The 16984-nt window shown below is 38.2% G+C and overlaps 1 protein-coding gene across 1 annotated transcript in view; it reads right to left on the minus strand.

Annotated features, from left to right (window-relative positions):
- Positions 1 to 16984, minus strand: part of LOC146477667 (uncharacterized) — a 31787-nt gene that overhangs the window by 10160 nt on the left and 4643 nt on the right. The window contains exons 4-20 of the mRNA XM_085113121.1: positions 16555 to 16735; positions 14487 to 14575; positions 13798 to 13849; positions 12535 to 12604; positions 11655 to 11691; positions 10884 to 10973; positions 10344 to 10463; positions 9708 to 9796; positions 8818 to 8927; positions 8277 to 8327; positions 7608 to 7682; positions 6894 to 7272; positions 5707 to 5885; positions 4656 to 4742; positions 3822 to 3922; positions 2979 to 3227; positions 1269 to 1460 (exon numbers count right to left, since the gene is read on the minus strand). Of these exons, the coding sequence (XP_084969247.1) occupies positions 1269 to 1460; positions 2979 to 3227; positions 3822 to 3922; positions 4656 to 4742; positions 5707 to 5885; positions 6894 to 7272; positions 7608 to 7682; positions 8277 to 8327; positions 8818 to 8927; positions 9708 to 9796; positions 10344 to 10463; positions 10884 to 10973; positions 11655 to 11691; positions 12535 to 12604; positions 13798 to 13849; positions 14487 to 14575; positions 16555 to 16735 (2151 nt within the window). The remainder of the gene's footprint in view (positions 1 to 1268; positions 1461 to 2978; positions 3228 to 3821; positions 3923 to 4655; positions 4743 to 5706; positions 5886 to 6893; positions 7273 to 7607; positions 7683 to 8276; positions 8328 to 8817; positions 8928 to 9707; positions 9797 to 10343; positions 10464 to 10883; positions 10974 to 11654; positions 11692 to 12534; positions 12605 to 13797; positions 13850 to 14486; positions 14576 to 16554; positions 16736 to 16984) is intronic.

The raw sequence follows: 16984 nt of genomic DNA on the forward strand, positions 1-16984 counted from the left end.
TTATGTTGTACTTTTGTCGCCGAGGAAGGCAAAATCTTCGTGAACTCAAAAAAGCTGATTTTTCATTCAGCACGGATGGCAAAGGTGCAAAATATGTGTGCAAAACAACAGATGAACTCACAAAGAACCGACGAGAAAATGACGAAGGATTTGAAGGAGGCGTGATGTTCGAGAAACCAGGACCACACTGTCCTGTGGCTTCATTTGAACGGTACATACAGCACCTGAATCCCTCAAACGAATTTTTGTTTCAGCGGCCGAAGAAAAACGCCGGCATATCTGATCAAGTGTGGTACGATAACATGGTTGTCGGAGAGCGTTTGCTCGGTGAAAAAATGAAAAGGATCTCTCGAGAAGCCAAACTTTCAAAGTCTTACACCAATCACTCGATCAGGGCAACGGCGGTTACAATCCTGGACAAGTCCGGGTTCGAAGCAAGGCATATCATGGCGGTGAGCGGGCACAGAAATGAATCCAGCATTCGGAGCTATAGCAGGACTGACATTTCAACCAAGAGAAAAATGTCGGAAACCCTGACGACAGAGTGCGAGGTGAGAGGTGAGGAAGTGGCTATTAATCCGCACCAGTTATCTCCTGTTATTAGCCTTTCTCAAGAGGAATTTATTGTACAGAACTCTCATTCAGAGATAACGAAAAAATTTTAATTTCTTCAACTGTAATGTCAACATTCATTAAACGCAAATCGGGAACATTTTTCATAAGACCGTACAACTTAACTTTAGAATTTTGTTCAAAAGTTTCAGTTCGATTCAGTTTTTCCTGAAACGTTTTCAGATGTTTTAAGCTTAAATCCTTTCTGTAAACCTTTTGAATTCCGCTTTACACGTTATTCACGGCTGTCATTAATAAAGATGTTTACACTGAAACGTGTCATTGCGTGGCTTACTTTGTTGTTGTTCTGTGAAATGTCTCAACGCTTGTACATTTATAATTGTATAATAAAACAATTATTGGATTCGGTTTTCGCATGATAGCGAAATTATCAAGGCCTCGGTTTGTGTTATCCGCCTCAGCCTTCGGACACAAACCTCGGCCTTGATAATTCTCGCTATCATGCTCAACCTCATCCAATAATTGCTTAATAATAATAATAATAATAATAATAATAATAATAATAATAATAATAATAATAATAATAATAATAATAATAATAATAACAATAACAAAATAATTTGGGATTATCTTGAATCTTTTTTTTTTTTCGCACACTTCGGAGTGAAAAGGACTAAAATTCTATGTGGACGTACAATTTGCTTCAGGTCTTTACAAAACCAGCAGTTCCAGCCATCAATAATCTTCTCCGGCTGCTTTTCATCTGTATAAAGGGACTGTAGTATTGGAATGACTGGAGGGTTGCACTGTTGTAGGTAGTGGAGCAGCATGAGGATGTAAGCGTACGATGACAGGCTTCCCTTGGACGCATCTCCAATTTCACACACCTACATCAAAGTGGAAAGCTCTACATCATTACACTGACAAACTACTTCAACGTTATCGTTAAATGTATCAATAAAACTATGGTTGAATCAGCCTTTCCTGGTGATTTAAAATTCCCTAACAGCCAGGGCCGGGTTGTTCGAAAGCCGATTAACGTAAATCCACGATTAGAGATTAATCGAGGCTTTCATCTCGCTCATTAAAAATGGTTTTGAAGGCTAATTTCAAGCTAAAGGTTAAGAAAAATCTAAGTAAAAACTAAGGGCCAAAAATCTTTTGGAAGAATCTTTATTGATTAGCAATTAAATTCGAGTCAAAGTTCACGTTAATCCAGAATTAGCTTAATCGGGCCCAGGGTTCTCGCTTGAGGTATAATTACCCTTTTGAATTCCCCAAGTTCATATCCACGATCCCCAAAGCATTAAAAGTATTACGCGTTTCTCAAAGTGGGGGAAAATTAATGTTGGGTCTTTGTTTTGGCTCATGTTATTTTGGAACATTATTTTTATTTCAGATAATGCAGGGTCATGACACTGCAAATGAGCTCAAATTGTTGATCCCCGATGCCACAGAAAAGGTCCCTTAAGGAATAAACATCCCACTTCTGGATATGTGGTCCCAGAGTCCAGACCTTTGATTCTTGATCCCACTCTTTATGCAGTGTAGACCTTCAATAGATGCCTGTACAGAACAATCAATCTCCACAGGTTGGTTCTTATGCCAACAAAAAAACACTAGAAGATGCAACTGAAGATATCTATTCGACGCTGGAAGAAGGGAAAGTTTATCTTTGAAGGAATTTGAAAGGAAAACGTAGCTGTGGAAGAACGAAGTAATTTTGAAGAGAGGAAATCTCAAAGGAACTCAAGAAAACTTTTAAACAATTGGCAAGTTTAACCTATTGATTGATTTGACCTTTCCAAATTTGTCATTAAATTTCCGCATTCTTTACTGCCTACTGATCATTGCCGACTTTCATATCGTGGGGAACTGGGTACGAGTCTGTGTATCATGGGATATGGGACATAACACTCCCACAGCCAGAAAGAGCACACCGAGCTTTACAAAATCCAAAAATGGTGGGATTTGGGCAAATTTTGAACGAGATACAGCCATTCAAAAACTTTAAAAAATTTACTAAGAAATGTATGGATAGCCGGACGCGACGGACAATTTGTCCGGCGTCCGTATGTATTTTATTGTAAAAAGTGGAGTTTTTGAATGGCTGTATCTCGTCTAATATTGGCTTGATTAACACCAAACTTGAGGATGTTGTTAAGTCCGGTGTGCTCGTTCTGGCTATATGGATGATGTGTCCCATATCCCATAATACACAGACTCATACCCAGTCCCCCACGATATGAAAGACTCGGTGACTGGCAAGATATTTTAGACCATGACTGTACAATTGAATGCAGCAAGGGTTGTTTAAATGTGTTATATCCAGCTATGACATGTGACTATTCAATATTAGCAACGCAGACAATCGAGAATTATTCAATAACTTCACATAGACTTACCTTGGCAAATACCTTGACAATATATCCCAAAGTTGCCACACGATCGTCCAGTTTAGCGTACGTAGCGAGCATGGTAGTATTCTCCAGTGCGAGCGTGTTATAAAGGCTTATGTCGGCTTCACGTTTACAACTGCGCAGGTAAAACTTCACAATCGGCACCTTGGCAGTAGTGATGGCCAGCACATTGCCACAATCCTTGTGCTTCTTTAGCAGCTTGGCAAGTTCTGTGATCACATGAACAGCATCAACCTAAGCAAGCACGGAAAAAACCGCTTTAAACACACGTTTCAAGCAAGGACACCTTGGTTTCCAGCAATTCCAGTTGAAGACAGCTGTTTACAACAAACTCCTCCGCCTGGAAAAATACAAGTTGTCACATATAAAGCTCGCAGCAGCAGTTTAGTTGGCAAACATGACTTGTTGGTAAGCCGTTGACGAGAAATATCACCAATTGATCTTGCTGTTAACGTTTTCAACAACCTCCGACGGCGGGAATACAGGGACGCCGCACTCTAGGATAAACCCTATGGGGGAGCATGGATGGCGCAGTGGTGACAGCACTTGTCTCCCACCAATGTGGCCTGGGCTTGATTCCCCGACTCGGCGTCATATGTGGGTTGGGTTTGTTGTTGGTTCTCATCCTTCCCCCGAGAGGTTTTTCTCCGGGTTCTCCGGTTTTCCCCTCTCCTCCAAAACCAACATTTCTAAATTCCAATTCGATTGAAATCTGAGGGCCACAGGTTTGTCAGTCGTAAGAGACTGTTAAGTGTCACCCTCATTAAACAACGTTAAATGATTGATTTGTTAACATGAACGAAAACTGAATATAGCATCTTGTTGTACCTCCTCCTTGAAGTGATTCTCCAAAGTCATACAGATGTCGATGTCGCTGTTTCGAAAACCAAAGCCATTCTTGGATGAGCCAAATAAGAAAAGTCTTGCGTCTGGAAGAAAACGGTATAAATCTATTGCTTGCGTTACTGACATTGTTTTGGCTTCTGTTACCAATTCCGCCCCATCGGTTTGGTTTAAGCACATGCGATTGTCTTCCATTCTATCAATTAAAGCAAGTTATGTTGAGTTCTAGCACCCATAAGGAACATTACTTGGTAGCTTTCTAGACTTTCCTTCCTCTGTAATATTTGGTATTGAGAAAATTAAGCATCCCTTTCTCATTTTTCAGAGGCCAACGGCACACGAAGAAAAAAAATTGTAACCGATATGAATCATGTGGTATTCGTGATGGACACTCTGCAACTGCGCTGTCTACTACAAACTTACTTTCAAATGAAGTCACAAAATACAGACTCGTGAAGACACTTTTACAAGTGTCAAAACAAAACATCTAAGTGAGTTCGGGGACAACCAGAGACCGCTACAAACGCTGTCCATATGTGTTATTCTTCTGCTTCTACTTTTAAAAGAAAGCTGAAGACTCCCCTTTTTGAAAAGGCATTTTTGGCTTAGACTATTTCTTCATTTTAGCCATAAGTTTCTTTTTTTTTATTGTTATTATTATTAGAATGGCGCATTTGAATATATTTATATAGATATTTGCGCCTTATAAGCTTTTAAATTATATATTATAATTATATAGAAGATAAACTTGTTACAGGCTCATTTGTTTTAAGTTTGAACACCTGTAGACCACTGTTCAGTGTTGGCAAAGATACGTACCTGGAAATTTTTCGTGGATGTAACCTTCTAAATTCTTCAACACCTTTTCTCTGTAGGCAACCTCTGACTTATCGAATTCAAAATCACCTGAAAGAATGGAAAGAAGAATGGAAATAAGTTGTTGTCTTCGTAAAGAATTGGAAGCATCAAGGCCCTGTAAACAAACACTACTGCCCTCTGTGTGAATATTGCTGAAAAAATTCATCATTGGCCTCAAGAGCCACTTGAGAATTGGTAACGAAGAAGCCTGTGGTGGCAGGGATAGGTTATCTTATACACTAAAGCGTTAATTTCCGAGACTACAGATCTATCAATAAGAAAAGGTTGCAAAGTCTAACATCTAAGGTTGTTCAACCATATGGCGTGTAGAAGTGGGTCACAATTCAGTATTGTGTATTTACTAGATCTGCTGAAGAACACTTTCATTTTTGGTGGCAAATCCACCAATTATTGAGTGATGGCCGAAATAGGCCATTTCTGAGATGCTTTGAACCTCATTATGAAAACAAGGCTTCGTACATAGTATTCATTATGAAAATTAGCTTTCATTCATATGCAACCAAAACTAATTCTCACAAGAAAAGCTTTGCACCCAGCCTCTGAGTGCAACGCTTTTTTATTTACTGTAAATGTATGTATTACACTAATTGTATGTATTACACTATATGAATTCTTGTATATTTTTATGGTTTATGGCAAAGTAAATTGAGAGTTACCTCTCTATCGTAATAAGGTCTAAAGTAACTCGGAAATGGCCTATTATGTGTCAAATGGCTTATAAGGGCCGGTTATTTAAACAAAATCGAAAATTTAGACCACAGCCTGAGGCAATCAATAGGTCTATGTATCTGTCTATAAGCGGGTCATTTTAAAGTGAATACACGAGTGTCTAATCTTCACACTATTCACAGTAGACAACGTTTACCTACTAGGGTTGGCCAGATTAAAATCGGTTGACGGCGGTTTTGTTAAGCCCCGTCCGAAGTTCGTTTAATTTATCAATCCTTAACTACAGAGAGCTCTGACAAGATAGTTGTGCCATGTACTTCACCTCGACAAGTCTTGCAAACATAATCAAGCACAGCGCCAAACTGAGGGGTGATCGGTGGAAGCGGTCTCAATGCTGGTTTCCTCAAATCAGGGCATTGTGTCTTCACATGACCATCTTCTTTGCAAAAGCAGCAGGTCTTCACTGGGCGATTCTTTCCACGGAAAATCGTGGCATCAAACCTGTACACAAGTTTTCAAAAACTCATGAATTAATAAGCCCATTGACCTATCAAATTGTCGATAATACATCACGCGCAGTGACTTTATATCGATGAACCTTCCCCTTATTAGTATGCGGTGTTTTATCGGCTGATAAAACACTTCTCATTAGTATGCAGTGTCTCGTATGTTTATTTCCAACGTTCGCAAAAGCATAATTGTTATGAACTCTTTTGACACACGCTTTTCCAGGAATGTTTTTGAAGCCGTACAAAAAACTCGCAGCACGTGTTTTATCGGGTCTAAAACCACTCGGCTACGCCTCGTGGTTTAAAACCCGACAAAACACTCCTGCTCGTTTTTTAAACATTACTTAATCAACAGTGCAGTATTTTAAGACTCTTCTAGTTACTGTTATCACAGTTAAGGAATAACATAATACATGGAATATAAAACAAAAAGCTTTTTCCTTTCTTCTTCTTTTTTTTACATACAGCTATTTCAGTAAACGTTATCAGATCAGAAAGCCTAAGCAACAGGACCGCATACTCAGCTATGGCAGAGGTGCCTGTTTCTATCGTAAGACAACCGTGAAATGACAGCCAAATTACAAAGACTTACACATGTAGGTACCCAGAGACTCCCATACTACCTTTCAGTCTTGTCGCGTAAGCTTGCGGGTTAAAAACAAAACCCGACAACGTTAATTGAAATAGCTGTATACGATATACCAACCACCTGAACGGGTTTACAGTCAACTCTGTCAAAGGGGGTGCCAATGGCACAAAAGCGGACACTTTAAGAGGGCCGAAAGACACAGCTGGCCCGATGCAACCGACGGTAATAATAATAATAATAATAATAATAATAATAATAATAATAATAATAATAATAATAATAATAATAATAATAATAATAATGATGATGATGATGACGATGATGATGGTGATGATGATGACGATGACGATGATAATAATAATAATAATGACAACGACAACAACAACAACAACAACAACATAAAAAGCACACCTGTAAACAACGTCCTGTACTGCAGCAAACGTTTCTTTGTCTCCTACAGTTTGGTTTCTTGGTTCACTAGATTCCCCTCCTTCAGATTCACTCAAAGTGATCTCGATCTCATCTTCTGTACCATCGTTCTCCTCGCTTTTCAAGCTTGATAAACCTTTCTCGTTTTGTCTTTGAGGCGCATTCTTTGGCTGCACACCGTCAACACCAGAGAGCTCCATGGATTGCATCTGCTTTGTTGCGTGATCTAAGTCGTCCATTTCAAAAATACACTCCTCGTGGTTTTCAAGTTTGCTTTCCCGTTTCCCAGATTTCACTGCTTTATTGTCATTTTTCTCGCTACTGACGTTGCGAGTGTTGTTTGGTACTTCAGTGATTGGTTCTGAAAAAAAAAAAAAAATCCCCAACACAACACATCAATATTTATGATACCTTCATTACCTTGTGTCACGCATATTCAAATAAACATTTATGTCCATGATTTATGTCACAAGTTTGAACAACATAACATAATGACCAAATAGAAGAAAGATCCTCGCAGTTAGTACGCAACTTAAACAGTTGCGAAAAGAAAGCCTGAAAAAAATTCAGGCTTGAACGGGATCATTCAGGCTTTCTTTTCGCAACTGTTTAAGTGGAATAATTGCTAAATATCGCATGAGAACGGGAAGTACATTGGAAAGGGGAAGGGTGTAATGTGAAAATGTTTTTACTTACTCATTTGTGGATCATTAGGAGTTGAAGCAAAATAGAGGTAACTGTTTTTCCAGCAAGTGAGGAAGTACTCAAACGCTGAAAAGCAAACAAATGAGATTAGTGCAGGCCCAATAGCACTTTACAAGGACTCTTTCTTAATTGTATTCAGGCTTATTAATTTTTACAACACATCTACACAACTTACTTGAAACTAACTAACTAACTAACTAACTAACTAACTAACTAACTAACTAACTAACTAACTAACTAACTAACTAACTAACTAACTAACTAACTAACTAACTAACTAACTAACTAACTAACTAACTAACTAGCTAAACAAACAAACAAACAAACAAATAAATAAATAAATAAGTAAATAAAGGCATACAAACAGTTATCTACATAACTGCAATACATGCTTACGTATGTGGTAATTACTGAATACACCTACGATCAAATATATACATATATAACAACAGAGATTAGGAGGATAGATTATTAATAACTAAACTTTAGATGGGAGAAAATGCTTCGTCTCTTTCGTTGGTTAAGGACTTTTCTTTGATCCTGGAACTTGCTAACATCATGGCTATTCATAGATACCACGGCGGTTCAAGAGTGCACAGACAGTGTGTAAGAAGAAACAACAACAACAACAACAACAACAACAACAAAATTCTCCCATACCTCTGTCGCTACTCAAAGAAGAAGCAACGTTTCGTTTTGAAGAAAAAGGATCTGCGGAGTTAAAAAACAGCAATGCCCTAAAATTACAATAATTTACTGAAAATGTTTTTATTATTTAGTAATCAGAATTTGAAAGTACTCAGCAAAATTCTCGAATCTGATTGGTTATCAGCAGTCATGATTTGAGCATTAATAGGACAGTCAACACATCATGCCTGGAATAATTGGACAGTACGCGCCATTTACGTGCACTGTTAAACTCAACTGTTGTCCTCTATTTATTCACCCAAAAGTTAAACTGTTGGCTTTTTTTTCTCAAATTTTGTTAGAGTTATGATTAATTGGTAACAGGACTTCGTGTCGTCCAATTCTGTCTGTAATCATACATTTACTCGTGATTAAACAAATCGGACTCCTGCTGGGTGGTCGTCCGATTTTGTTTATCACTTGTATCATTACAGACCGCACTGGACTCCACTCAGTCCTATCACCATTATTAATTGAAGCTGTAGAAGTGGACATCTTATTCAGTCTACCTTACCTTCTACTGCTATTCTTCGATGTCCCCAACTCTTTGCTGTTCTTTTAAGTGGCATTGGCTCTTTGATGGATATCACCAGATTTGGGATATCAAAGTCGATGCAGTAAAACCTACAATGCATTAATCTTAATTAGAATGTCAGAATGTCACGTCGAAATAGCTCAATCTGAAAAGAAGTCATTGTAGTTGTCACCTGTGTCAGTTAGCAAAGCCTTGTTCAAGCTTACTTTATAAAATTCACCTTTATTAATTTCTAAAACCTTAGTTATAAAAAATAAACACATACACAACTGGCATATCAAAGGCTGATCAAGGCGGGTTGTGCAAATTAGAGTCGACAGATAATTAAATAAAAAAGTTACAGAGAAACTAGAGAAATGACGATGAGAAGATCAGAGCCTAACCTTAACTTTACCAACATTTACCAAAAAATGCCAAACCACCACTTTTATTAATGAAATTTGAGTGGCTTTGAGTGATTGATCACTGATACATGTTTGCCAAGATCTTGATTAATCTACTTTCAGCCCTCTGAAACTGTACCAGCAGCGCATGATTTTGCCACTTATGAAGCAAAATTTGTTGCTTAGTTCACAATAATTTTCCCCCAAGACCCCTTTGAACTTATCTGTTTCTGGCTATTACCCCTGTTCTGTTGCCTACTCCTACGAAACGTTAATCAATTCATTGGTAAACAGGTATTTAGGGTTAGGGTTAGGTTTCTCCCACTCAACTTGGGAACACAGAGGTTCCAGAATATGTTCTCGTGAGTCAGTAATACATGTAGGGGCAGAATTTTTTGGGCATCATACAGAGTCCTTTACCAGGCATTCATGTAAAGGACAGGATTGGAAGCTTCTTTAGGGCTTCTTATTTGTTGTTGATCTTACCTGAAAAGTTCAAACCACAGACTCCCTGTTTCATCTCTGTTACTGCTGACAAATTCTTGTGAAGTGAGTGGTTTGTCTTCGGAAATCACCTAAAAAATGTATAGATGCTGTTTTGGTTTACTTTGGAAAAAAGCTATAGTTTTGACAGACATATTTTTCAGTCAGTGAAACAGGCATACTTGGTAAAAAGAATTCTCTCACCAGGAGTCAAACCTAAGACCTTCCGATTACTAGTTTTGCTCTACCACTGAGCTACAGGAGACCCGTGGGAGCTAAGGCCATCAAACTAGGTTCATGGGACAAACATCCTAGTGAACTAAGACAGAGGTATGACTTCTACTAGGGAGAACACAGATTTACTTTTTTCTGGGTACCTGGTACTTTCATAAGTATGGGGACAAGATAGGAGGAATTGTTCTTTCATATTAGGGGTTAAAGGGTTAACAGGGCCCTCTTTCATTGACCTAAAAAGCTATTGAAAGAGACCTCAGTTAACAGGAAAGATGTAGCAGTGATAAATGCACAAAAACTGATCAAGAAACTTGATAATTCTGTCAATGATACACGTACTTCTTGCATTTTGGCTGGCTATCAAGAAGATTTGACAGCCAACCAAAATGCAGTACTTATACGTACCTCAGTTGGAGACCATCTTGGTAGAACTGGAGGCTTTGTCTCCTGTAAGAACTGTATAATCATTAAAGCTAGCGAGTATCCTGGCAAACCTCCCTCTGATTGGCAGTCCACGTTACACACCTACAAAGAGAAAGACATAATGGGTTTTTGACATTGATATCAGGCACATGCAAATCCAGGAAAAAAGTGACTGCTTTCCGATAATGTATACCAAATTTAATGACAATTACATGTAAGATCACTTTTCCAAACCTCCTTCTTCAGTAGGTAGTGACTTCATGAATTATTAATGAGCTTGAGAAGTGATGTATCATACACGTGGAAGAGTATTTCATTCAATTTCCAAACACTGAGAAGTGGTTTAAAAAACGAGGTGCAGATGGGTTTAAACCAACTGCGAGGTTGTTGGCTGTCTGGACACTCGGCAGGTGAAAACTGTTTAGAATAAACTAAATTACTGGTGGTCTGTCAGGTATTTAGAATTTTTTAAAACCATTCCCAGCAGCTGAGTACATTAGCCCATCATTGAGGTATACACACCCTTGCCCAGTATCGAAGGCCAACAACCAGAGTTCTCACACGAGGATCAAAGTCACAGTACTTCTTCAACAAACAACTGGTTTTGGATGCCTGATGAGAGAAATATCACATGTGCATGAAAAACTGACTGTTAACAAACAAAAGGGAGATTACATCTATTTTAACAACAGTCTTCTTTGCTCTCACACTGTAAGTGATAGACTGATGCAACATCTCCAAAATAGAGGTAATTCCATGAGGCACTTCACCAAGTGTATCCATAGCTATCTTATCGGTATTTAGACCGGAAAAGGGGGGGGGGGGGGGGGTGGTTTTGCCCGCAGCGACTTTGAACATTTTTTTGAATAACTTTTTTAATATTTGTGCAAATGCCAAAACTTCCATGAAAATTTTGTGAGTGGTTAGTGTTCGTTGACTTTGATGTTACCATGGCCACCAAGTTTTGACAGGCCATTTTTCAGAAAATGGAAAATCCCTTTTAAACATGACGGAAAATTACTTTTCTTACAGTAACTTTTGTGTTTTAGCTCATATAAGTGTTCCTTTATTGGTTTTGTTTACTTTGTTTACAAATCCCACTGGCCACATCAACTGAAACATCTTTGGACGTACTATCTATCCTCCCAGCCTAGCTTTCATAGCTTTGATGGTTGCAAAGTGATGGAGGTAGGAGGCAGAGTACGCCAGACCCCAGAAGACAAAAAAATCCCAGTCTTCATAGGATTAATGAACGAACACACACTACATTATGGTCAGGAATCATGTACTTACTGTCACATTTCCGGGGCTCAGCTCACAATTCAGTCCACTATGAAGAAAAGATTAAGGAAGACTATTTCAGACAGTGAGAGCAAAAACAACTTGGCTGAAGGTGATTGAAAGAAAATTAAAGCGCATCCGTTCACAAGGGGAGAAAAGCAGAGGGCTGCCACAGACCACTTGAAATGGCATAGTATTGATGCTGCGTTACATACATGTACGTCATTCTACAGTGATGGCTCAACTTTTATCCATGTGGAAAGATAGATACACGTAGATACAAAATGCATCCACTGAATTTCAAGGAAGAAAAAAAGTTTCAAATGAGTAGAATCTGGCCATTACTTGTGAGGCATTTTCACCTTTCTACACAAAAATGCTAATAATAAATTATTTGAAAACACTAAAACAGGTCTGCATTGAACATCTGTAGACATTTTGAATTCTCTCTCTTGCACTACTGATGCTGAACATCAGCATTCTTGAAAAAATGTGTTTCTGTACAGTGTTTTTGAAATATCCACTTATGCCTTCATGACGACCATTTTCATAAATAATTCACTTGTGGATTAAAGGCATAAACATTATAAAAATATGCATTTGCAATAGGTAATGCACAATTAAATGTAAATTTGTGGAAAATGAAGGTAACAAATTGGGTTGAAATGTGCAAACAGATGGCAAATTAGTGTCCTCAAAAATGTTTCAAAATTTCTTATTTTATATAATTATAATTTTACTTCAGGCTCATTAACCCTACCTCTAAATGTGTCAAAACTTGAATACCAGAGATACATGTAGTATAAATTTGATACATTGTTAAATTGTAAAAAAAACAGACAAACAAACAAACAAAGAATAATTTTCCATATAATTTTCCAAGTCTACAAACCTAGAAACATGTTTGAACAATATCCGAGGCACCTTAGCATCAAATTCACTTTTCACATCACAGTAATTATCTGTAAAAAGGCAGTTAAATATTTATTACAATTTTAGTCCTTATGGAATAACCTCAATCCTTTCTAGTCCCTTATAATGCTTAGAACTGCAAGATTTCATATTTACAAGCATTGTGTAGTTCCCGAAAAAAATCCATACCTACCCATGATAGGCAGGGCTGTCAACTCTCCCGGATAATCCGGGAGTCTCCATATTTTGAACCGTATCTCCCGATCTCCAGATTTATGTCTGTAATCCCCATATATTGAGCCTTATCTCCCGGTCTCCAGATTTATGTCTGTAATCTCCCAATTTTAAGCCAAATTTCTACAGATTTATGTCTGTAATCTCTCCCCCACCACCGAACCAGTGAATTTGGCCTTGATGCGACGCCTCTGTAAGGCGCTTTGTTACTGTTGGCCGGTGAAGTCATATTCTCCATATTGGAAGATGTGTGAGGTTGACAGCCCTGGATAGGTCATCGGAAATTCCTAGGGAGGAAGAGGGGGGGGGGGGGGGAGCTAGTCTAAAGAAGTCAAAATTTTTGAAGCAAAGTATGAAGCTAAACTGGAATTACCTGGGGGGATGGGGGTGCATAACAAAAAACCTTCCTTGGTAGGAGTATTGATATTTTCTGCAACTGCACATTTCATTAGGGCCCAGGCTCAATGTAAACTGACCATACAAGTACATGTACCTCCAGAGGTTTTAATTATCCCAACCAACTTTTTCCATAAAAGAACACACTATCCTGACCAGTTGCACTAACCTCTTGTGTAGCTGTTCAAAATTTTAATGGAACCCCTGATCATGATATCTACATGTATCAGGGAACGTTTACCATTTCCAAAAAATTCCAAAACCCTTGTCAAGACATGAGATAGAGACCAAAACCGACACATTTTATCCACTTGATAGTGACTTATCTGCAGGATAAATTGCTATCCAGTGGCTAAAATGTAAAACTGTACTCTAACTGATACATTGTACATTTTATCTGCTAGACACTATCTTCTGGATAAAGTTAGCCGCTCTTTGAACAACTTGGGCCTGATTGGGCCTGTATGCAAAATTTGAAAAATTATGTTGACCTGTTTTTAGTCTTTCCTGAAAACTAACAAAAATTTGATTCCATAATTATGGTAAGCTCATGAAACATTTGCTTACATGTGAATGTTTTATGCAAATTAAGTGAATACATAAATTATCTCACCATCTTTCTGCAGCAAATCCAAAATTGACAATAGAACATGGGGCACATTATCCTGTTAAAAATCCACAGAGATAATTAAGAACAATTTTATTTCAGAATGTTTTTGCATGATTGCATGCCAACAAATTGCTATCAGTTAGCATGGGGCTAAGGGATTTTTTCGCCAGTTGGGGAGCTCAGATACATCAGGGGAGGGGACGGGGAGGGGTACGGGGAGGGGGGTAGCATTATCAGGGAAAGATCTGAAAGAGTTCAGTAAATTCTTAACTACCCCAGATTTTTCTTAGAGCACAACCCTGTGTATGGACATAACTCTTTCTTTCAACTGCAAGACTAGATAATTCATTGTTATAAAGTACAAGGTACACAGTGCAGCTCAAAGATAAGCGAACCAAAATATACGAGTAATATGCGTATAAATTATATGCGTATACAAATATAATTGTGCATACTAGTATTGACATACGCACATACGCATACGCGTACATGTATATACTTATATGCGTATGTGTTATTAGTATGTATGAGCTAGCTTATTGTTTTTTTCTATTGTGGAAAGGTCATTGTTGATTTCTATGGGTATTGTAGTCATTGGTCAAGTTGCACTGAATGTCCGTTGATCGCCCTGTGTTTCTTCTAGTTGCGTTTGTTTGTTGACCGCTGTCGAGCGTGGTATGTGCTGTTCTTACCTCTTCGGGAATCACAAGGTCAAGATTAATGTCGCTCTCCTTCAGTCCAAAACCAGTAAATGAAGACCCATAAACAGAAACAGAACATTCTGTGAAGAGTCAGAATATAAGTTGTTTGTTATTTACTCGATATACACACATGCAATGTGGCTATATTTAATGTACATGTAGGTAAAAATAAACAAGAATTGCTGGTGGTCAGTTGTTTCTAGTTAACCTGTTCCTCATCATTCCAGTGGGACTGTGTCCCAAAGGTCTTTGTAGGCTCTGTTAGTATCTCCATTTTACCATTGCTTTATATTTGCTGAATGATTATTATGGGTCATCCACTTCTCCATTTTAATTGAAGGGCTAGGAGCATGGGGGTGCATTTTTTTTGGGAGAATCCATAAATGCATTTGTGATCTCAGATCATTCGGATCAATGATGCATCAAAGGAACCGACAAATCCACTCTGGACAAGGATTCGTTGGTTCCTTCGATGCGACATGATCTGAATGATCTGAGATCACAAATCCGTTTTTGGATTCTCCCAAAAAAAAAAACGTACCCCAACTGTCTAATGTCGAATTTTGCTGACTCAATATTTTGGCCTAATTTTTCTTGAAGATTAAACCAGACTTTGACTAGCTTTTGCTACCCGCGGTACAGTGTATTTAGTAAAAGAAGTTGCATTTCTCTGTATTTATAAATTTAATGTAAACTTAATGATAAAATAAATGAAGAATCAGACTCTGGCATAAACCAGCTATAAAAACACAGAGTGATGTTCTCTGACTAAATTGAAGGCCACATGCAAACATTTAGACAATTTTTTGAGCAAAACAAAGCACCTGCCTAAACCTTGACATAAGATGGTTATGATCCCAGTCTTTCAACTGTCTTTCAGAACCATTACAGATTATTTCAGTGCACAATTACATGTACCGGTATACATACTGGTGTGAACTAACAACTCTGACTCAACAGCGCCCCTACTATATAGGGTATATTGTGTTGAGAATGCTTGCCACCCATGAATAGAGTCCTAAAGTGATGACGTCACAAAACTAACTATTTATGAAATTATGAGTTTTACTGAGGTATTCTCAAAGAGTATAATAAATACTTCCTTCTTACCAAAAATCAGCATCTTATTGCAATTTGGGGGTGTTGAGATACTAGCACCGTTATGCTCTGATGACTCCATACAAATCCCTCTAATTTTGCCTGAGTTCCTAATGTTTGGAACTGAGACAAAATTAGAAGGGTTTGTATGGAGCTATCGGAGCAAAACAGAACTAATACCTCACCCCCAAATTACAATAAGATGCTGATTTTTGGCAAGAAGGTATTTTTTATTGTACTCTTTCCAAACACACTAGCAGATCCCATAATTTCAAAAATTCACATATTTGAGATGTCACACTTAAGGACTCTATATGCTCTGGTTTTAAATCTCGAACATTGAATAACGTGTACACACACTGAGTTTGCCAATGGCTCTTGTCCATCAGTCTTGGAATTTGGAAATGTTGGTTTTTGTGAAAACTGGGGAACCCAGAGAAAAACCCTGGAAGCAGGGACAAGAACCAACAGCAAACTTAAACCACACACATGTATAGCATAAACTCTGGGATTCGAACCTGGACCATGCTGGTGGGAGGCGACTGCTCTCACTACTGTGTTGTCCCTGTTCCCAGTTCAGCACTTCCAGTTTTTTTAATTTTAAAACTTACAGTGCGATGTGCCTTACCGTGGCCACCCAACAAACTTTTATTACAAGTTAGCCAATCAGGATACTCGAATTTGATTAACGATCACGCCTCCTTGCAAAGTCCAACAGGCAAGTGACGCAACAATGAATTATTGAAAACATGTCGTTTTGTATTTTATGGCTTACTTGTAAAAAAAAAGTCTGTTGGGTGGCCACGGTCAGGCGCGTCGCACTGTAATAGGCACTTTTGACTTTGGCTGAAGATTCAAGTTTTATCCTTTTGTAAATTACAAGCATAGAGGTTAGTGTTCTATGTACATATACATTAATGAATTTTTAAAATTAATTATCATTATTTTTAAATGAATCTACCTGGATGCAAGACAGACACAGTCTTGCCAACATCTTTTGCAACCTCTTGTCGTAGAGGTAAATCCTTTGCAGGACACAAACCATGCTCCAAAAACACTGAGTCAAGGAGCCTACTCAGGGCTGATATTTGATGATGTGATGGAGGTGGTACTCGAGAGAGGGTTAAGAACTCTCCTTTGCTCTATCAAACAAACAACAATACATGCACTTTAGTCATTAAGGTAAACTTGTACTTCGGTTGTAAGTGGCTCACATGGCGTGAGTTTAATCTGGTTTCTGTAAAAAGAAGCAACTAGGAATGCTACATATATACTTCCTGCCTAGATGGGATGAGAGTCCATAACAGGGCTATCCCCTACATTTTGTTGTACCAGTACTCATTTATAAATTAAACTAGGTAAAGTGAAGTCAAATGTCTTGTCTTAGGAGA

The sequence above is a fragment of the Pavona decussata genome, unplaced genomic scaffold (genome assembly GCF_977016875.1).
Source record: "Pavona decussata unplaced genomic scaffold, jaPavDecu1.1 SCAFFOLD_69, whole genome shotgun sequence".
Lineage (NCBI taxonomy): Eukaryota > Metazoa > Cnidaria > Anthozoa > Scleractinia > Agariciidae > Pavona > Pavona decussata.